We start from the raw sequence: 21750 nt of genomic DNA on the forward strand, positions 1-21750 counted from the left end.
AGTACCTCTGGTAACCTGCAGCAGGCGCTCTGTAGAAATGTAAACAGGCTGATGATTGACTCTTCTTGAAAGGTTCATGTTTATAGCTGCTTTTTTAACCCTAACCCTTTTTTTGTAATACAATATTATATATATATATGTTTATAATATTTTATTCTAAACTCTGAGGTAAGAGGTAGATAATGTTCCTGTTTGCCTTCCAAACCTTTTTAGGAACAAGTTCAGATTTTAACTCACTTCACTTTTATTGATTTATAGAAAACACGTCAGAATTCCTAAATAAAAACATACGAACGTCATGTGTCAGTGAAGCCTTCAGCCAATCAGAGCAGAGCTGTGGCGTCACAGAGGCTCTGCAGCTTGATGAGAAAACTCGACCTAGTGTTTAAGTGTATTTTCAGCTTATTACACAACTTCCTCATTTGTCCCATTATAATGGATTACTCCAAGTATTCCCTTCAGTGTTTACATGCTGTGTGTGATTCTGAAGTCCTGCTTGTTAAATGTCAGTTGTGTACTTGAACTCCTGTTGACTTGTGTCCGTCCTGGGAGACGGATCCTCACACGTGTCTCTGAGGTCTCTACCTTCTCCACCTGCTCAAAGGGTTTCTAGTAGTTTGACTATTGAGGGTGAAGGACAGAGGATGTCTCACCATGTTAAAGCTCTATGAGACGAATTGTGATTTGTCAATATGGGCTATACAAATATAATTTGATTAATTGATTGACTCACCGCTGTACTTCACCCTCCCGCCTGCAGGTGGAGCTGCTCCGCCGACAGCACAGAGGAGTAATGCGCATGCGCACAGGATGTAAACACGGCAGCATGGCAGCGCGAGGTCTGATCATACTCTATAACTGTGTTTATTATTGTGTATATAATTGTGTGTATATAACTGTGTGTATATAACTGTGTGTGTATAATTGTAGGAAAAGACAGGATATTGAAGATAAAGACTCCGGAGCAGGTTTTATGAACAAATGGAGTCGGTGAAGAAACATCTGAGCGAGTTTTCACTGGAGGCTCATGGTGAGTGAACTACTACTGATACTATTAACACTACTGATACTGATACTACTGATACTGATACTACTGATACTACTGATACTACTGATACTACTGATAGTACTGATACTACCATCTTATACTGCTACAAATGTTACTGTTTCTATTACAGTACTCTCCTGCCATCATTACTCACGGCCCTCTCCTTGTACAATACACCACCTCTACCACTACAGATACTGTTACTCAAAGTACTGCTACAAGTATATACACATACTGCACAATTGCCTCTACTGTCAACACTGGTACTAATAACTACTAGTTACTAGCACTTCCATAATTACTGCTGTGACTCCTGTAGTGGTACTACTGTCACAACTGCAGTAGTTTGTAGTTCCTGAAGAGCTGAGGAGTTAAATACTTCTAGTGGTGTAATAGTGATTATTGATTCTGTTGCAGATCTGTATCTGAGCCAATCAGTTCCGTACCTGGAGCAGCCACCTGATCCGCTGCACTTCTACCGCGACTGGATTGGTCCAAACAAACCCTGCATCATCCGCAATGCTGTCAGCCATTGGCCGGCTCTGTCCAGGTGGACGCCAGAGTACCTGAGGTGAGGAAGCCCCGCCCACTGATACCTTGACTTTATTCTTCTTTGGTTGGAAAGATTGCATTCTGTTTCCTGTCTGCAGGGAGAAGGTGGGGTCAAAGGTCATCAGTGTGGCGGTGACTCCGAATGGTTACGCGGACGCAGTGAGCGGTGATCGATTCGTGATGCCTGAAGAGAGACAGATGACTTTCTCTTCTGTCCTCGATGTCATAGAGGGGAAGGTGAGAGACTGCCCCTGCAGGACAAGTGAGATACTGCAGGAGACATCCCAGCAGAGATGTTCCCTCAGTCAGCTGGTGGATGAGTACTGCCTGTTGTGTCCTGTAGGGGGAGCACTCCGGTGTGTTCTACGTTCAGAAGCAGTGCTCGAACCTGCTGGAGGAGCTGCCGGAGCTCGGGGCCGACGTGGAGCCGCACGTTCCCTGGATGAGCGCCGCGCTCGGTGAGTTCCCCCCCGGCCGCCACACCTGCTCTGTCGATCCACAGAAAATGAAACCAGAAGAATTAGAAACATAAGAATGAACAATTCTCTTGAACCTGATTTGACAAACACATATGAGAAGTAACATTTTAATAAATTACTTAAATAAAAGAAAAAATTTCAGATGAATCTCAAACTACTAAAATATTTCATGGTTCCAGAAGAAGTTAGAATTTCTAACTAGTTTCTGTGAAAGGTTTTAATCAGCAGAAGAATCAGTATTGAAGTAAAACACTGCAGTAAACATGGAACAGAGCGTTTAAACACATTTCTCAGACATGAGCAAAGTGTCAAAGAACAAAAAGGTCAGATTTCTCTAAACTAGGATCTGAGACACATCAAAGTTTCATCAGCAGGAGACTGCATGTTTCAGGAATGTGGTTAAACTGCGCTGATTGGAGAAAAGAGCAACGACCCAAACGACTCAGTCAGCTCAGATATATCGAACGGGTCAAAGCGACTCGTGCAGTGAGTTTCCCTCGGGACGGATCCTCGTCCTGCTGCACAGAGCTCTCTAAGCCTCAGTCTGGTTCCTGTAGGATCTCCACGCCGCTGGCTCACTGCTTGTGACCGCTCACGTCATTCAGAATGTGAAGTTGTTGTGAAACGTATTTTTTCCTTGAAGGCACCGGGTAGAATTCAAGATGGAGGATTTCACCAAGAGCTCAGTGCTGCTGCCGGTGGCCACGAGGAAACTGACAACAACAGTTCCTATTGAAATACAACTTTCAGTGAATGTTGAACCGGATCACAGGATCGTTTGTTGTGTTATTGTGTGATCGCAGCTGACACTAAGAAATAGAACTGTGCTTCATCGTCATTCGACTGGTTTGATTCTCGACTCCTTAAACACACTGTTCAGTTTCTGTGACCTCTGTGTGCACCGCAGGGCTCATGCCCTTTTAAGGGCGTATGCAGGGCGTTGAGGACGATGTCATTCGTCATCACAAAGTTTAAGAACACGTGTTTTGGTTCAGAGCAAATTTAATAAAAAAATGAAAGAAGATATTAGAGAATGAAGCCGGAGGAGTGAACTGATATCTCATCTCTTCTCCTTTAGGAAAGTTACCTGATGCTGTGAACTTCTGGTTCGGAGAAGAGAACGCCGTCACCTCCAGTGAGACTCGAACACAACACGGCAGCCTCACAGTGTGTTGTGTTTGTATCTCACCTCCAGTGAGACTCGAACACAATGTGTGTTGAACATGTACCCACTGTGTGTGTGTGTTTTTGTGTAGTGCACAAAGATCACTATGAGAATCTTTACTGTGTGATATCTGGAGAGAAGAGCTTCATCCTGCTGCCGCCCACAGACCGACCCTCCATCCCTTATGGTAACCGTAGAAACCTCCCTGCATCCTGTTCGGTTACCATAGAAACCCATGCAGCAGGGAGTCAGTAACCATGGTGACGCTCTCTCTCAGGTGTTTACCAGCCGGCTGTTTATCGCCAGGGAGACGACGGCGAGTTCGAGGTCATCGATCAGAGCGACTCGGAGAAGGTGCGTTCAGGGACCTGCTGTTATTCTTAGCTCTCTGCTCCATTTAACAAACTCCTCCTCCCCCCCCCCCAGGTCCCATGGATCCCACTGGACCCTCTGGACCCGGACCTGGAGCGGTACCCTCAGTACCGCAGGGCTCGGCCGGTCCACTGCAGCGTGAAGGCCGGAGAGATGCTGTACCTGCCGTCGCTCTGGTTCCACCACGTCCGGCAGTCACACGGCTGCATCGCAGGTAGAACCCCCCCCCCCCCCCCCGACGGGATCAGGCTCCTCAACAAGCTGAGAACGGGACCGACCCAGTGAACCCCCCCCCCCCCCCCCCCCCCCCGACGGGATCAGGCTCCTCAACACGCTGAGAACGGGACCGACCCAGTGAGACGTTCTTGTGACTGACGATGTTCTGTTTTTCCTCTGCAGTGAACTTCTGGTACGACATGGAGTACGACATCAAGTACAACTACTTCCAGCTCCTGGAGAAGCTGTGTGAGGTCACAGGGGGGACGTGACATCACAACAGCTGCATGATGTCATGATCACAACACAGGTTTAGTGTCAAAATGAAACGTAGTGAAATAATGAAAATGAGCTGGTTGTGGTGTTGCAGCTAAATGATGATTAAAATCACAACATGAAACCTGATTGGTTATTGTGACTCAGCTGACATTACACCTTGTGGAGGCGGGTTCAGTATTGGCCCCGCCCCCCACTCAGAACATGAGCAGTGCATCATAAAGGTTTCTGCTGCTACTGCTAATCACCATGACACTACATCTATGAAACACTTTTCTTAACCATGTTATCGAAGACAATTAACATCACGAGTCATCTTAATGAAAATGGTTAAATACTTTGAAGAGGCAGGATACATATATAAAACATGGGGGGGGGCAACAGATGAGCTGGTCAGGAAGTGGAGTTGAACCAGTGACTGAGATGGTCCAAACCCACAGACCCTCTTTCACATCCGGCCGTTGTCTCCAGTGAGACTGGGACCAATCTGGATTCACTCCTGGGTCACATGACTCTGATTGGCAGTGATGGAAACATGACACGAGCCAATAACTTCTTTTAAAACACTTGTTCGTAAAAGAAGAGACCAGAGGTCGGGGAGTTTTCACTTGTGAGAAATAAACATCAAGAGTGAAAGTTCATTTTTTTGCAGAAATGTTCTGACAACATTCGATAAAATGGAAAAAACAAGTCTTTATTTTAAAACCCAAACAAACCCATGAGAAAACACTTTATTAAAGATCTCAACAGAACAAAGCAGGACAGCCTGAAAAGTGAAAACAATAAAACTTAAAAAAACAAAAACATCCGTTATATTTTCTCCCGATATTCTTTTATAATCTCTACAGTCCAGTTTCATATTGCATCGTCTCCTCACTCAAGGCCACGTTTCAGAACTCTCCCCTCCGTCCTGAGAGGATCAGCTGCTGACTGAACATCAATAACATCCTTTAGACTCATGTAAACACAAACAAGGTGCATATTAAGTTCCTCCACTCCGCCCCCCTGAAGCTCCGCCCCCACTCACCTAACCTCCAGGCGGGTTTGAAAAGTCACCGATTGAAGAAGAAACAACACAAATGTAAAGCAGCAGATGATCCATCGGTTGATTAAAGCAGGAGCTGACCTGCATCCACACAAATCATCACAATTATGTCATCAACTATTTCTATTCAGTGATTCTCTCCAGCGTCTCACGGTCTTCATCAGACATGATGACAAACTCAGAACTAGGTTTAAAGGAGCTCCTGCTGATGAAGACCATGTGAGATGTGGAGCTTCATCCATCAGTCAACTGATCAGTTGATGGACAGGAACCGTTTTGATGAAGAACTGATCGACCTCCTGCTGTCACGTGTTCCTCTGACACTTCCACCAATCGATGGATCAGTAGATTACAGATAACTGACGGCAGTGAGGAAGAGTCCTGGCCGGGACTCCTCTTCATCTGTGAACCACTGATAATTGTTTTTTCAGAAAACAGAGAGGAATCAGGAAAACGTCAAAGTGATGTGAGCACAGTGTTTGGGTTGAGGTGGGGTTTGGGCAGTAGGGGGCGCCACACTGTTCTTCTGTCAGACCACAGGAAGAAGCTTGAGTTTCTGAAGCAGGAACGTTTCCCTGAACGGACTCAGGATTCAGTCACATGACGAGAAACCGAACCTTCAGAGGTCAGGTGATTCTCCTCCTCGTCCTCAACCAGCTGGTCACATGATCGAGCTTCAACTGATCCAATGAACCTCTGATCTGCTGGTGCATCATGGGAGCCGCTCAGTGGTCCATGAGGCTTCTCCTGTAGATCGGAACGTTGATGCTGTGGAACGCTGGCACCCAGCGGTTGTCATGGAGACCCACGTTGCAGCCAGGCGCATCCCTGTGGGCGCCATGGCAACACATCCAGTAGCCGGGCCCGTACGGCAGCGCCTGGCAGAACGGTTTGTGGTGCCAGCGGCACAGGGACACGTCCCCCCGGCCCGTCCTCCTCTTGCACTGCTTGCAGGGGTCGTCGCTGTAGCGGGGGTCGGACACCCACAGCGAGTCGGCCGGCCGGACGCCGTAGTGGTCGATGAGGAAGCGGAAGTAGCGGCAGCAGCACTTGAGCGCGGCGAGGCTCTGGGTGGGCAGCAGGCGGAGGAGCCTCAGCAGCAGGTGGTGAGGCAGCACCACCAGGTAGGGCTGCGGCTCCAGCAGCTGCTGCAGCCGCTGACGCATCTCCAGGAAGTCATGTGACGCCGAGGCCCGGCGGCTCGGCGGCACGGCCTCAGAGCAGAGACTCAAACCTGCGACCTCCTCTTCCTGACACCCGTCGGCCTTTCTCCTCCCCCTGGTATCCGATTGGCTGTCAGGGTTAGGAGAGTAACCTACGGCAGGGGGGCGGGGCTCTGTGGGGGGAGGGGGGGGATGTGACTCAACAACAGGAAGCAGATTCAAAAACAACAAGCCGGGCGGAGGCTCGGTCTCTGTGACACTGCCCCCCCCAACCCCCCCAGCCTCACCCGAGAAGGGCGAGGGGGCGTGGTCACAGCTCAGGCAGGTGTCTCTGAACGGGGTCATTGAGCAGCTGATTGGACTCTGAGCTCCCGGCAGTGATGATGCAGAGGCTGATGATGTCATTGACAGTGTCACGGATGCTGGACGCGAGGGGGCGGAGCTCTGGTCCCCAGCGGCGAGCAGGACTCGTCCCACCGTCCTTCTCAGGCTGTTGCTCCTCGACAGCTCTCCCTCCCTCCTCCTCCTCCTCAGCCCCTCCGACTCCAGCTTGGCCACCATGTCCGTCACGCTGATGCTCTCCAGCTCCTCCCCTCGGACCTCGGAGCCCTCCCTGGGTCTGAGGAGCGTGATGGAGGTGGAGCTCCTCTGGACAGAGAGAGCAGGTTTACTGTCTATCTGCTGCTCGCTCGTCCTCTGCTCCAGGAACGCCACCATCTCCACTACTGACACCTTCTGCTGCTCCTCCTCCGTCACCTCCTCACCGTCATGCTGCCCGACCTCTGACCTCTGAGTTGAACTGCAGCGCTGAGGTTCAGGAGGTGGTTGCTGAGGATCCAGGACTCGGGTCCTCTGGCGGTGACTGCTTCCGGACCTGCGGCGTCGCTTGGCGCCGCTCTTCTCCTCCCGGCTGCCCTTCGCCTTGATGCTGCGTGCCGGACACGACGCCGGCAGCTTCCCGTCCCAGAAGCCCGAGCTGCTGCAGGAGGAGCTTTCACCGCCCCCCGCCTCTGTGCCTCCTCCCTCTGATGCAAACACGGCGATCTTCTCTCGGACATGTCCAGGCTTGATGACGGTCCAGATGTCCAGCGTCTCCGTGTCCTCGCTGGCGGTCTGGTAGAGTCTGCGTGTGTCGTTCTCGCAGCCTGGAGGCGGGGGGGAGAGGAGCTGCAGGGCGGCGCTGCATGACGGCTTCGGCCGCAGCGAAGCCACACTGCTGCCGCTGGTTGTGTTGATACAACAAAGTGTGTTGGTCGAGATGACACCGAACGGAAGCCGGCTGCTACTGATCTTCAGCAGCTCCCCCTGCTGGCCCACAAACAGACTGCTCCTCTGGGATGTCTGACCACCGGCCGCGTCCACATGCAAGGAGGAGCGCATGAGCTTCGGATGTGACTTCAGATGCATCATGGTCCTGAGAAGGAAACAGAGAAAACATGAAGAACATCATCTCTCTGACGTTTGTTCACGTTTCTGATCACTTTGGTTTGAATCAGTTATCTGATGATATCAAAACAGGCTGAGACGTCCTGATTGACAGCTGACACTGACTCGTAATTGGTTGAGTGTGTGTATGGGCGGGACCTGGAAACCCCGGCTCCACTTCATCAACACTGCTGCACAGACTGTAAATGACGTCATCACCACAAGATGGCAGCATCTCTACCCGAGATTTTTGGGCTTCACTTCTGGAGCAAGTGAAAACGTGTTGTCTGTTTTTTATTGACTTAAGACAATTCTCTCACACACACACACAAACACACACACTCACTCACTACCTGTACTGTGCTTTGCTGGTTTGCAGCTGTTTCGGTCTCTAAGGCTCCATTGGGGCGAAGAGGGGAAGTAGGATAAAGAGATAAAGCCCCTTGACCTTGGTGAGTCAATTTGAACCTAAACCTCAAACGTGTAAAGAAACGGTCATGTGACGTGTCATGTGACGTGTCATGTGACGCAGCCTGGAGAAGAAATGACTTCCTGTTCACAGCTTCAATGTTTGAATGGTATTTCCTTTAATTTACTGAGAGTGACTCACAACTCCACAGCTGTGTGGTGTGACCTCCGACCTCTCTGTGTTTACATCTGTGTCTGGCTCTTGTGAGTCTCTGACTTCAGGTTGTGTAATCCGAATTATTCCCAGTCGCACATCGACGATGACACACATCTGCACAAACTGCTCTTTTGTGATGATTATTTTTTTACATTCTACAGAGAGAGAGAAGTACATTTACATAACATAGTTATTAAATTCACATCAACGCTAAATATGAAACTTTATGATCCTGAAGGAAGTTCACAGCAGCTCACAGCTCCTGATTCACCAGCTGACGTGATGAATCTGTCTAATCGTTCCACTATTTGTTCTTTACTTTGGTAAAACATGAGAATACTTCTTCCACTACTTCTCTTCTGGATGATAAATTCTTAAGAGTTAATATATTGATCAAAATAAATAAAGTTTTCTTTCTGGTTCAGCCCAATGCTGCTGCAGTGTTTTTGGGGGAGTGGGTGGGGGGGAAGAGTGGATTGTGTAACCACAATGAGTCAAGTTTGATACAAACACTCATTTTTTGTTACATCACCGGTGACAATCACATCCAACAAACTAGAAACATGCACAGCCGGTTTTAAAGTGTGTTTGTAACATCAGGTCCACGCAGGACGATTCCAGAAGAATTCAAGTTATGAAAATCTTTATGAAATCATCTTCACGTTATTAAGAACTGCCACAACAAACACTTTCTCCATTTCCAATAATTAGCCCCTAGTTGTGTCGAACCTTATCAGAAATATCCTTGTAACAAGGAGCTTTAACAGTTTGTGTTGGAAATCATCAGGAAAGTTTCCAGGAAAATTTGAGAGCCATAAATAAAAAGCGTATTTCATCGTGAACCTAAAGGCTTCTGCACTCTGGACCGATCCTGAGACGCGGGACACCACAGACACAAAGACAGAGGACTGTTACATCTTCAGAAGGCACAGACCAGATGAACAGAAGGTCAGAAGACTCTGTCAGGGAACATTCAACTGAGCAGGTGTCTCACTGCTGCTTGACAAACAGGGAGTCTGCTACAGCAGATAGACACAGGAGGATTTCATATCTGTTTTCTTATTACGTTTTATGAAGCACCTCTTTGTATTAGTTCTGGCATGTCTTCTTTTTTTCATATAATATGTTATGTAACGCCTCTTTGTGTAAGTTCTGGCTTTTGGGAACTTGCAGCCAGTTGTTCCATTTTGAGAACCCGTGCTTGTTAACTCTGCAGAGCTTATTATTATAAAGACTCAAAAGCAACTCTGGTCTGAGAATTTCATTATTTCAAATCTCAAGATGAATTTCCATCACAACACACTCGCCGTTTGTAAGACACGACTTCACAAGGCGATTCCATTGACTTGGAATCTCACAGAAACACACGAGATTCTTCTTCTTCCTCTTTTTTTGTTGTTTTATGGCGGTTGGTAATCGGGGGTGCATTACCTTCTGACCTGGAGAGTGAATGTGACATCGGAAGAAAATCAAACATGGAGGAGAAAAGAGAAAACAAACTACGGATGAATCCTGCTGTGAAAACACTCTGCAGCTCGAGCTGGAGGAGAGTTACAAGTTGATCAGGGTTTGCTGCCTCAGCTACACAAACATCCCACGCAATCAGTTCTATTAACATTGTTTTGTCAACACTTCACACTTCAGGATGTCCTCTAGTGTGCAGCGGGCTTTAAGGAACCATCACACAGGTCTACGTTGTGAATATAGAGTTTTAATAAACATGACAGCTTCCAACATTTTGTAAAAATGTCTGGATAGCCCCCTGGTGGCTGGCTTCAGTATAGCCCTGCCTCCTCCATGTTTTCAGATATGTTTTTGATAAAAAAAAATTGTGCAAGATGGCAGCATTTGTATCAGAGTTATTTTGATTAAATTCTAATCGTGTCGACATCTTTATTTCCAGTCAGTGCTTCTGACTTCAGTCTAATTAGCCCTTTCGGAAAAAACACTACATTACCCATGAGCCTCCTCCTGTGATGGAGCCCAGAGATGTGAGGAGGTCTGGCTGTTAGTCAGTGAAATGCACCTTGGGAGTCGTAGTTTTGAAAAACAACCAATCAAAAGAGACACTAAGAAATGTAATGTTTGTGTGAGAGAGCGGTTACCTCCAGGCTGCGTGCTGATTGGTTGGCAGTAGTGGGGGGTGGTTCCTGGACAGCTCCTCTGATCCTGCAGCTTCACATCTCACAAACATTCACAGTGAGGGCCCCTCCCCCCCGACAAGACACAAAACCAGACGCCCGAGACTCAGCAAAGTCAGGACACAAACCACCTGCAGGAAAACGCACACACAGACACACTCAATTAGCAGCAGTAAATAAACAAGCATCTGTGATGACAAGGATTTTAGGGGTGAAGTTTGTTTGTGTGTTACAGTGTTTGTGTGTACGTGACATACACATAGAAAACAGAGACTTCGACTTGGAGATTGTGCGTCACTGATCCTCTTTATGAACTTGATGAACATTCACAACAACTGCTGCAGACTCAGTTCCTGTGTTTGTGAAACAAAACTGTGTGAAGCTTGTTTCAGCCTGTTCAGCCAGACAACCGCACCCTGTACTCAAGCACAAGGCATGCTGGGAAAACACACACAGACACACACCTCTGGAGCGGTTCGGTTGGCTCATCTGTCGGCTCATTCACAGCTGATTCTGCTGCCCTCCTGCATCCAGCAGGTACAGACCATGGACTGTATTAGGTACAGACATTTCTGTCCCTCCTGCGTCCAGCAGGTACAGACCATGGACTGTATTAGGTACAGACATGTCTGTCCCTGCTGCGTCCAGCAGGTACAGACCATACACTGTATTAGGTACAGACATGTCTGTCCCTGCTGCGTCCAGCAGGTACAGACCATAGACTGTATTAAGTACAGACATGTCTGTCCCGCTGTCACTCCAGTTCCGAGTTAGAGAGTGGAGCCTCACAGGAGACTGACTTTATTAGTTAAGCTTAAACAGTGTCAGTTACTTCACAGTCACGTGTCAACACCCAGTGTTTGGTCTGAACTTTATTAATGTGTATATATATATATATATATATATATATATATATATAAATAATATCTATAACTTAAAACACACGGCCACATCTTCAGCTGCGTGGTGTATTACAATCCATCACCATTTACTAATGATTAGCACTAAACATAACCAGCTGAACTAACCCACAGCAGCAGGTGCTTCAGGTAACTGACCTGTGTTAACTGACCAGTGTTAACTGACCTGTGTTAACTGACCGGTGGTAACTGACCGGTGTAACCCAGCTGAACTAACCCACAGCAGTCTGTTGTGTCCAGCACCGACCTGACGCTGGACCCGAGTCTGCAGGGGACAGTAAACAAAGCTCCTGACCCGCTACCGACGCCACACCCGGTCTGGAACCGGAACTGACCAAACACACAGGTAGACAAACTTTACTAGCCATGGTGCTAACTAGCTTGCTACTAGCCGCGGCCGTTTGAAGCCATGGTACACCTGGCTAACTGACTAGCCTCGTAGGCTAACGGCCAAATGAAACGACATGTCACCAACCTGACGTCATGTAGAACCAGGTGCGTCCTTCTGGGTTCACTCCGGCGGACACCGGCAGCCGAGCCGACACAGGCCGAGGGTCACAGCCTCCTGACGGGGAGTCACTGCGACTGGGTCCGGAAGCCCTCCGGTCCTCCGGGTGACGTCACCTGAGCCTCCTCCGGTTCCTCCGGTGAACACAGAGCTTTTAACGGAGCTCCGCCATCACCGGAGCTGTCGGTTCTTCTCCCGGGGATCACTCACTGGAACTACAGACGACTTACCGAACACGTTGACGTACAGCTGCTGCGTCATGACGTCACGAAGACTTATTTACGTCAAGTCCTCTTCTTCTTCTTCTTCTTCTTCTTCTTCTTCTTCTTCTTCTTCTTCTTCTTCTTCTTCTTCTTCTTCTTCTTCTTCTTCTTCTTCTTCTTCTTCTTCTTCTTCTTCTTTTTCTTCTTCTTCTTCTTCTTCTTCTTCTTCTTCTTTTTCTTTTTCTTTTTCTTCTTCTTTTTCTTCTTCTTTTTCTTCTTCATTTTCTTCTTCTTCTTCTTCTTCTTCTTCTTCTTCTTCTTCTTCTTCTTCTTCTTTTTCTTCTTCTTTTTCTTCTTCTTCTTCGTATCCTCGCAAACTGAAGGTGCACACCGCCACCTATTGTAAAAGTTTGTTTAACATCGTATTATTTAATTAAATGATCCTGTCCTGCTGTCTCTTATTCCTTCTGTCCTGGTGTCTGTTATTCCTTATGTCCTGGTGTCTGTTATTCCTTATGTCCTGGTGTCTGTTATTCCTTATGTCCTGGTGTCTGTTATTCCTTATGTCCTAGTGTCTTTTATTCCTTCTGTCCTGATGTCTGTTATTCCTTCTGTCCTGATGTCTGTTATTCCTTATGTCCTGGTGTCTGTTATTCCTTATGTCCTAGTGTCTGTTATTCCTTCTGTCCTGATGTCTGTTATTCCTTCTGTCCTGGTGTCTGTTATTCCTTCTGTCCTGGTGTCTCTTATTCCTTCTGTCTGTTATTCCTTCTGTCCTGATGTCTGTTATTCCTTCTGTCCTGGTGTCTGTTATTCCTTCTGTCCTAGTGTCTCTTATTCCTTCTGTCCTGATGTCTGTTATTCCTTCTGTCCTGGTGTCTGTTATTCCTTATGTTCTGGTGTCTGTTATTCCTTATGTCCTAGTGTCTGTTATTCCTTCTGTCCTGATGTCTGTTATTCCTTCTGTCCTGATGTCTGTTATTCCTTATGTCCTGGTGTCTCTTATTCCTTCTGTCCTGATGTCTGTTATTCCTTATGTCCTGGTGTCTGTTATTCCTTATGTCCTAGTGTCTGTTATTCCTTCTGTCCTGATGTCTGTTATTCCTTCTGTCCTGGTGTCTGTTATTCCTTCTGTCCTGGTGTCTCTTATTCCTTGTGTCCTAGTGTCCTTTATTCCTTATGTCCTGGTGTCTGTTATTCCTTCTGTCCTGATGTCTGTTATTCCTTCTGTCCTGGTGTCTGTTATTCCTTCTGTCCTGGTGTCTCTTATTCCTTATGTCCTGGTGTCTCTTATTCCTTATGTCCTGGTGTCTGTTATTCCTTCTGTCCTGGTGTCTCTTATTCCTTCTGTCTGTTATTCCTTCTGTCCTGATGTCTGTTATTCCTTCTGTCCTGATGTCTGTTATTCCTTCTGTCCTGATGTCTGTTATTCCTTCTGTCCTGGTGTCTGTTATTCCTTCTGTCCTAATGTCTGTTATTCCTTCTGTCCTAGTGTCTGTTATTCCTTCTGTCCTAATGTCTGTTATTCCTTCTGTCCTGATGTCTCTTATTCCTTCTGTCCTGATGTCTGTTATTCCTTATGTCCTGGTGTCTGTTATTCCTTATGTCCTAGTGTCTGTTATTCCTTCTGTCCTGTTGTCTGTTATTCCTTCTGTCCTGATGTCTGTTATTCCTTATGTCCTGGTGTCTCTTATTCCTTCTGTCCTGATGTCTGTTATTCCTTATGTCCTGGTGTCTGTTATTCCTTATGTCCTAGTGTCTGTTATTCCTTCTGTCCTGATGTCTGTTATTCCTTCTGTCCTGGTGTCTGTTATTCCTTCTGTCCTGGTGTCTCTTATTCCTTCTGTCTGTTATTCCTTCTGTCCTGATGTCTGTTATTCCTTCTGTCCTGGTGTCTGTTATTCCTTCTGTCCTAGTGTCTCTTATTCCTTCTGTCCTGATGTCTGTTATTCCTTCTGTCCTGGTGTCTGTTATTCCTTATGTCCTGGTGTCTGTTATTCCTTATGTCCTAGTGTCTGTTATTCCTTCTGTCCTGATGTCTGTTATTCCTTCTGTCCTGATGTCTGTTATTCCTTCTGTCCTGGTGTCTGTTATTCCTTCTGTCCTGGTGTCTCTTATTCCTTCTGTCTGTTATTCCTTCTGTCCTGATGTCTGTTATTCCTTCTGTCCTGGTGTCTGTTATTCCTTATGTCCTGGTGTCTGTTATTCCTTATGTCCTAGTGTCTGTTATTCCTTCTGTCCTGATGTCTGTTATTCCTTCTGTCCTGATGTCTCTTATTCCTTATGTCCTGGTGTCTCTTATTCCTTATGTCCTGGTGTCTGTTATTCCTTCTGTCCTGGTGTCTCTTATTCCTTCTGTCTGTTATTCCTTCTGTCCTGGTGTCTGTTATTCCTTATGTCCTAGTGTCTGTTATTCCTTCTGTCTGTTATTCCTTCTGTCCTGATGTCTGTTATTCCTTCTGTCCTGGTGTCTGTTATTCCTTCTGTCCTAATGTCTGTTATTCCTTCTGTCCTAGTGTCTGTTATTCCTTCTGTCCTGATGTCTGTTATTCCTTCTGTCCTGATGTCTGTTATTCCTTCTGTCCTGATGTCTGTTATTCCTTCTGTCCTGATGTCTGTTATTCCTTCTGTCCTGGTGTCTGTTATTCCTTCTGTCCTAATGTCTGTTATTCCTTCTGTCCTAGTGTCTGTTATTCCTTCTGTCCTAATGTCTGTTATTCCTTCTGTCCTGATGTCTCTTATTCCTTCTGTCCTGATGTCTGTTATTCCTTCTGTCCTAGTGTCTCTTATTCCTTCTGTCCTGATGTCTGTTATTCCTTCTGTCCTGATGTCTGTTATTCCTTCTGTCCTGATGTCTGTTATTCCTTCTGTCCTGATGTCTGTTATTCCTTCTGTCCTAATGTCTGTTATTCCTTCTGTCCTGATGTCTGTTATTCCTTCTGTCCTAGTGTCTGTTATTCCTTCTGTCCTGATATCTGTTATTCCTTATGTCCTGGTGTCTGTTATTCCTTATGTCCTAGTGTCTGTTATTCCTTATGTCCTGGTGTCTGTTATTCCTTATGTCCTGGTGTCTGTTATTCCTTCTGTCCTAATGTCTGTTATTCCTTCTGTCCTAGTGTCTGTTATTCCTTCTGTCCTGATGTCTGTTATTCCTTCTGTCCTGATGTCTGTTATTCCTTCTGTCCTGATGTCTGTTATTCCTTCTGTCCTAATGTCTGTTATTCCTTCTGTCCTGATGTCTGTTATTCCTTCTGTCCTGATGTCTGTTATTCCTTCTGTCCTGATGTCTGTTATTCCTTCTGTCCTGGTGTCTGTTATTCCTTCTGTCCTAATGTCTGTTGTCCTTCTGTCCTGATGTCTGTTATTCCTTCTGTCCTGATGTCTGTTATTCCTTCTGGCCTGGTGTCTGTTATTCCTTCTGTCCTGATGTCTGTTATTCCTTCTGTCCTGGTGTCTGTTATTCCTTCTGTCCTGGTGTCTGTTATTCCTTCTGTCCTAATGTCTGTTATTCCTTCTGTCCTGATGTCTGTTATTCCTTCTGTCCTGGTGTCTGTTATTCCTTCTGTCCTAATGTCTGTTGTCCTTCTGTCCTTAGCTGATTGTAATAACTTGAGCGTTGTTAGAAGAGAACCTGTGACTCCAGCGTTTCACTGCCAGTGGCTGCTTCATGTTATTGTTGCATTTGATAATAAACCATCTTGAACGTTGATTCGTTGTGTGTCTGACAGCTTTAGCCTTATTATTTCAGATGAAACCTTTCAAGCTCACCATGTAATAAATGGTAAATGATCTGTGTTTATATTCATATTGTGTATTTATGATAGTCAGAGATCAGGTGTTGTCCTGTGATACAGATACAGAAACACACAAACAGCAGCAAGTTGAAGAGGAACCTTTTATTTGTGTGAATCATACGAGTTCCAACTGAAGAACACACAGCTACAGGAGGATCTACTGAGGATCCACTGAGGATCTACTGAGGATCTCCTGAGGATCTACTGAGGATCCACTGAGGATCTACTGAGGATCCACTGAGGATCTACTGAGGATCCACTGAGGATCTACAGAGGATCCACTGAGGATCTACTGAGGATCTCCTGAGGATCTACTGAGGATCCACTGAGGATCTACTGAGGATCTACTGAGGATCTACTGAGGATCTACTGAGGATCCACTGAGGATCTACAGAGGATCTACTGAGGATCCACTGAGGATCTACAGAGGATCCACTGAGGATCCACTGAGGATCTACTGAGGATCCAATGAGGATCTACAGAGGATCTACTGAGGATCTACTGAGGATTCACTGAGGATCCACTGAGGATCTACAGTAGATCTAATACATTTCTAGTTCTTCTATTACAGATATAGTATCATTTTATTGAAGGATTTTTTATGAATGACTTGATCTCCACATCACATCTGCCCGCTCAACCCTTAGATCCTCAGTGGATCTCCAGTGGATCTGGTGATCCGCCTCAGGACACAGTCTCCATATGGACCTTGGACAGGGTGAGGTCAGAGTTGATGCTGATGTTGTTGATGGATCGGAGGTCGCGGACCCGGTGTTTGAATTCCAGCAGGTGAGAGTTGTTGACGGCCACTTTAAACTCTGTGTTGGTGCACATGATCTTAATCTGCAGGAAGAGGAGCACAAACTGTTACTGAGCCACAGAGGGATCCCCGACCCCAGCATCACTGTCACAACAACAACATAACATCAACAATAACTAACAAATCTGAGTATTTCTCATAAACCAGTTCCTGACCTCGAACGCCTGTCCCTGGACGAAGGGGAAGTGTTTCAGCTCCCTCTCCTCTTTGCCCCAACTCCCTCCGATGCAGCTGTTTCTGACGATCACCTTCTTCCTGGAGTCATCGAAGCGAGGGTTGAAGTGAAACGCCAAATCCTTGGACGCGAACAGATCCACGCTGAACCTGCAGACCAGACACCATGAGTTCACTGGACGAGCTGTCATCACAACACATATTCATGTTTTTCTTCCTCTTTCTTCCAAAATCCTTTAAGTTCTGGAACTACAGTTCCCACGATGATCTGGAATTAGTGAAGATTCAGTGAGTCAGCGGAGCCACAACCTAAGATCTGTTCTATCCTCAATCTGTTCACCTTCAAAATAAAAGCAGCTGAACATCATCATCATCATCATCATCCTCATCCTCATCCTTCCACTAACCTGTAAGCGTTCTGTTTGACGGTTCCAGCGATGGTGATCAGCAGTTTGTCATAAACTCCATTTGGAAGATTCTGATTGTACGGAACCGACTGTCAACGAGAAAACCACCATTTAGCAAATCTGTCTGTTACTTTGTCTGTAACTGTGTCTGTGTGTCTCACCAGATTCTGCTGAGGAGTAGACGGGAAGGTGGGTCCAGGTCCCAGTGCAGGACTGGGCCATCCTCCAGGTCCAGGTCCAGGTCCCTGTGCAGGGCTGGGCCATCCTCCAGGTACAGGTCCAGGTCCCTGTGCAGCACTAGGCCATCCTCCAGGTCCAGGCACTGGTCCAGGTGCAGAACTGGGCCATCCTCCAGGTCCAGGGACTGGTCCAGGTGCAGAACTGGGCCATCCTCCAGGTCCAGGGACTGGTCCAGGTGCAGAACTGGGCCATCCTCCAGGTGCAGTGGGTTGCTGTGAAGGGTTACCTCCGGGCCACACGCCTCCTCCTTCTGCAGTTGAACCTCCGGGCCAGGTGGGGTTGGGCTGACCTGAGGGATTTTATACATCTTGAACCTTTTCATTGTTATTCTTCAATCTCAACATTTAACCTCATTTCATCCACAATCAGAAAACAATAACACACCACAATAATGAAATTGAAAAAAGATTTGGATATCAGAATATCAAAATGTCTGACGCTGGTGGACTTACCTGGCCAGCTGGGACCCCCCCCTCCAAGAGCGTCGCTGAGCTGCAGAAACAGGAAGAGACCAGGAAGTGAAAACCTGCTCTTTGTGTCAACTGCTCTCAGACGAGTGAGGACAAACACGTCAACGACACGTCGACATGTTCTTCTCGAGACACACTCTCTGACCTGTCTGTGTTTATTTTGCTTGTTTGTCACAGTAATGACGAAACGTACAGATTCATCTTTGTCCCGATAAACAGTCGCACACGTCAAGTCAGTGAATGTGTGTGAGCCACAGAGTGTCCCTGAAGGGAGCATGTCTCACAACATGTTTCAGGGTGTGTTCAAAATGCAGCCCTCTTTCAGGAATGTACAGAAAGAGGGGAGTGGCTTTAGAGATGAACTCCACCCTGTTTACACACTCACACACTATTGTATGTCTATCTTAGTGAGTTCACTCATTGGCATAATGCATTCCCTAGCCCCTCACCCGAACCATCACAATCAAGTTCCTAAACCCAACTTCACCCTAAACCCAAACCTGATTCTAGACGTAAAACAAAGTCTTAACCCCAAACAGTCCGTTGAACAGCGGGTCACAAAGTGAGGACCGGACAAAATGTCCTCACAAAGAGGCTGTACAAGAACACACACGTTTCCTAGCTGGGTTTAACCCTGGTCTAGCCCTAGTCTTATCCTGGTCTAGCCTTGGTTTAACCCTGGTCTAGCCCTAGTCTTATCCTGGTCTAGCCTTGGTTTAACCCTGGTCTAGCCCTAGTCTTATCCGCGTCTAGCCCTGGTCTTATCCTGGTCTAGCCCTGGTCTTATCCTGGTCTAGACGTGGTCTAACCCTGTGTCATTTCCTGGAGGTTCGTATAAAATATTTCAGTTTAAACATGAATCAGCATCAGAGAGTGAATCACCAGAGGTTCAGTCAAATACACAAGAATCCAAAGATTTACTCACATCCATCGGGTTCGTCTGTGAGAGACAGTTTCAAGCAGCAGCTGAAGGGGTGAACGAGTCCTGTCATGAGAAGCACGCACACACACACACACACACACACACACACACACACACACACACACACACACACACACACACACACACACACACACACACACACACACACACACACACACACACACACACACACACACACACACACACACACACACACCGTTAAAACATCCCTGTCTTTATCTGCAGTAAAGTTACTGTTTACTTCCTCTGCATTGAAAATTCATGTTCCTGTTTAGTATGTACTCAAAGTGTACTTACACAGTAATACAGAGTAAACATACTTAGTTACTTTCCACCACTGCACACACTGTTGTAGTTACTGGGGATCATGTGACTGAAGGTCAGATTCAAACATTCATATTATAAACTAGAAATGAAAATCAATCAGCTCGGGTTGTGGTTCACTGGATTACAAACTGGTTTGTCTGGTCTGCAGCCAGGGGTGTAGAAAACAAACACACTTTAGATTACACCAGTGACTGGGAGTTGCTTACTGCTCATGTACATTACTGACACATGTAAAGTTACATGTACATTTCTGACACATGTAAAGTTACAGTCATGATACATCTAAAGTTACAGGTACTGATACATGTAAGGTAATAGATACATTACTGATACATGTAAAGTTACATGTACATTACTGACACATGTAAAGGTTACAGGTACTGAAACATGTAAAGTTACAGGTACTGATACATGTAAAGCAATAGATACATTACTGATACATGTAAAGTTACATGTACATTACTGATACATGTAAAGTTACAGGTACTGATACATGTAAAGTTACATGTACATTACTGATACATGTAAAGTTACAGGTACTGATACATGTAAAGTTGTAGTTAAAAACTCAGAGACTCCGACAGTTTAAGTGTGAAACAGAGACAAGGACGTACCTGTTTTCACCTGAGAGACGATCACACACACTGGGAGAAATACAACCCCTTTAAATCCCATGACAGACCACACCCACACCCACACACTCACACACACACAGACACACAGACACACACAGACACACCCTAAGACCACACACACAAACTCACAGAGTCATGTTTCCTCTCTGTGTCAGTTGAAAAAGAAACAAATAGTTATTTGTATTCTTTATTAATAAATGGATTTAAAACATAAAAACTTTTATTTTCATTTTATTTTAATCACTGGAAACGGGAACTCCAGTTCCTATGGCAACGCACAATAACAAACCAACCACAATAATCCGTCTGAGAGAGAAAAAAAAAGTTTATTTAAAAGTTTCCATGACATAACACACACACACACACACACACACACACACACACACACACACACACACACACACACACACACACACACACACACACACACACACACACACACACACACACACACACACACACACACACACACCCACCCTTGACATTCCTTCGCTGCAGTGTCAACAGTCGTGATTCATTCATAGTGTGAGTCATCATTTTATTTTTCTAGAACCAAATCATAAAACACATTATTAGAGTCACAGCTCGACTGATCCATCGATTCCTCTGAGAAGCAATGACCTCATCAACTTCTTCACAACTAGATTATAACCATCAGGGAACCAGACCATCTCCTCCTCCCATGAGCAGCATAGATACATGTTCCAGTCCAGAACCAGAGAACCACCTGGAGAACCAGATCTATAACTGGACCTCTTGTCTTCAATTGATCTCCTGAACTGACGTCACTAGTTTCATCCTCTGAACCACTGATTCTCAAACCAGCCAACAGTAGTATGCAGTCTGATCTGAGGTCAGAGTCGAAGGTGGGTGCGGCCGCAGCCCCCCCCCCCCCCTTACAGAGCAGGGGCTGGTCCAGCAGCAGCCTCGCCCGGCTCATGATGGGCCCGGCGGTGGCGGCTCTTCCGAGTGGAAGAAGTGGAAGTGGGAGGAGCTGGAGTTTCCATTTGTTGCTTTGTTTAGCTTTTGTCGTCTCTTATGACAAAGCTATAACTTGTATCTATGCACCAGTGTGAAGGTGTTTAAGTGCCCGTTCGAGTTCTACACCTTTGTGTGTCTGTGGCCGACAACAGTCAACAATGAATGATTTTCTTATTAAGAATAAACCTTCCTCTTGAGTGAACTGTGTCTAGCTGACTAGGTTAGGCCTACGCTGCTGTATTCTAATGTTGCTCATAACAGTGGTACTTGGAGAACCTCATTTTTTCGGAGGTGGTACCTGGTGTAAAACTTTTGAGAACCACTGGTCGAACCCAACATCTGGTCTATTGGACTCTGGGCCAACTGGATGGTTTAAGTGATCACACAGCTGGATGGCATCAGCTTGCTCCAGGATTTTGGAAATGAAGGGTTTGATGTGGGTCTAGAATGAATTGAAACATCTGGAGTTTCTTTTTTAAACAGGTGGTTTCTGAATGAGTGTGTGTTCTGGTGGTTCTCTGCCCCCTGCTGGACAAACATGATCACTGCAGCTTTACTTCATTCTGCAGGCTTCGGAGTCGGTGAGTCGCTGTCGTCCAATCGGAGGGAAGGTTTCGTGAAGAAGAGCAAATCACCAATCACAGCTGACTGACACCTGGAGCTGAAGTGAAGTCCAGTTTAAAGGTCAGAGGCCGGTTTAAAGGTCAGAGGTCAATAGGTCTCTGAGGATTGAGAAACAATCAGCAGTTCTGCAAAAACCTCCTTCAAACAAGCCCTGAACCATTTGAGTCCAACCACACTGAACCCAAACTTCTGCTCCT

The 21750-nt window shown here is 46.2% G+C and overlaps 3 protein-coding genes across 3 annotated transcripts; 1 reads left to right on the top strand and 2 right to left on the bottom strand.

Annotated features, from left to right (window-relative positions):
- The first annotated feature begins 762 nt into the window (after positions 1–762).
- Positions 763–4232, top strand: jmjd7 (jumonji domain containing 7). The gene is made up of 10 exons (XM_062396943.1): positions 763–839; positions 931–1030; positions 1466–1619; positions 1699–1837; positions 1944–2058; positions 3158–3214; positions 3336–3431; positions 3522–3598; positions 3671–3830; positions 4016–4232. Exons 2-10 carry the CDS (start codon positions 982–984, stop codon positions 4102–4104), a joined length of 936 nt encoding a protein of 311 aa, XP_062252927.1. The 5' UTR covers positions 763–839; positions 931–981; the 3' UTR covers positions 4105–4232.
- Positions 4233–4781: 549 nt separating this feature from the next.
- fbxo34 (F-box protein 34) lies at positions 4782–12385 on the bottom strand. Its single transcript, XM_062396927.1, has 3 exons — positions 11903–12385; positions 10472–10638; positions 4782–7730 (listed from the first exon to the last, which is right to left on the bottom strand). The coding sequence occupies exons 2-3, from the start codon at positions 10558–10560 to the stop codon at positions 5879–5881; spliced, it is 1941 nt and encodes a 646-aa protein (XP_062252911.1). The 5' UTR covers positions 10561–10638; positions 11903–12385; the 3' UTR covers positions 4782–5878.
- A 3634-nt stretch (positions 12386–16019) lies between these two features.
- On the bottom strand, positions 16020–19971 carry lgals3b (lectin, galactoside binding soluble 3b). The gene is made up of 7 exons (XM_062396949.1): positions 19928–19971; positions 18969–19028; positions 18026–18065; positions 17495–17862; positions 17334–17422; positions 16908–17076; positions 16020–16775 (listed from the first exon to the last, which is right to left on the bottom strand). Exons 2-7 carry the CDS (start codon positions 18972–18974, stop codon positions 16617–16619), a joined length of 831 nt encoding a protein of 276 aa, XP_062252933.1. The 5' UTR covers positions 18975–19028; positions 19928–19971; the 3' UTR covers positions 16020–16616.
- Positions 19972–21750: the final 1779 nt, after the last annotated feature.

Source organism: Platichthys flesus, chromosome 10, assembly GCF_949316205.1.
Source record: "Platichthys flesus chromosome 10, fPlaFle2.1, whole genome shotgun sequence".
NCBI classification, from domain to species: domain Eukaryota; kingdom Metazoa; phylum Chordata; class Actinopteri; order Pleuronectiformes; family Pleuronectidae; genus Platichthys; species Platichthys flesus.

Coding starts and splice junctions, on each gene's coding strand:
- jmjd7 (XM_062396943.1), top strand. CDS start 982: ATGGAGTCGGTGAAGAAACATCTGAGCGAGTTTTCACTGGAGGCTCAT. Junction 1,838..1,943: donor TCGATGTCATAGAGGGGAAG/GTGAGAGACTGC, acceptor TGTGTCCTGTAG/GGGGAGCACTCCGGTGTGTT. Junction 3,432..3,521: donor CCGACCCTCCATCCCTTATG/GTAACCGTAGAA, acceptor GCTCTCTCTCAG/GTGTTTACCAGCCGGCTGTT.
- fbxo34 (XM_062396927.1), bottom strand. CDS start 10,560: ATGTTTGTGAGATGTGAAGCTGCAGGATCAGAGGAGCTGTCCAGGAAC. Junction 7,731..10,471: donor AATCAGCACGCAGCCTGGAG/GTAACCGCTCTC, acceptor TTTCCTTCTCAG/GACCATGATGCATCTGAAGT.
- lgals3b (XM_062396949.1), bottom strand. Junction 17,423..17,494: donor CTACTCCTCAGCAGAATCTG/GTGAGACACACA, acceptor TCTCGTTGACAG/TCGGTTCCGTACAATCAGAA. Junction 17,077..17,333: donor GTCAAACAGAACGCTTACAG/GTTAGTGGAAGG, acceptor TCTGGTCTGCAG/GTTCAGCGTGGATCTGTTCG.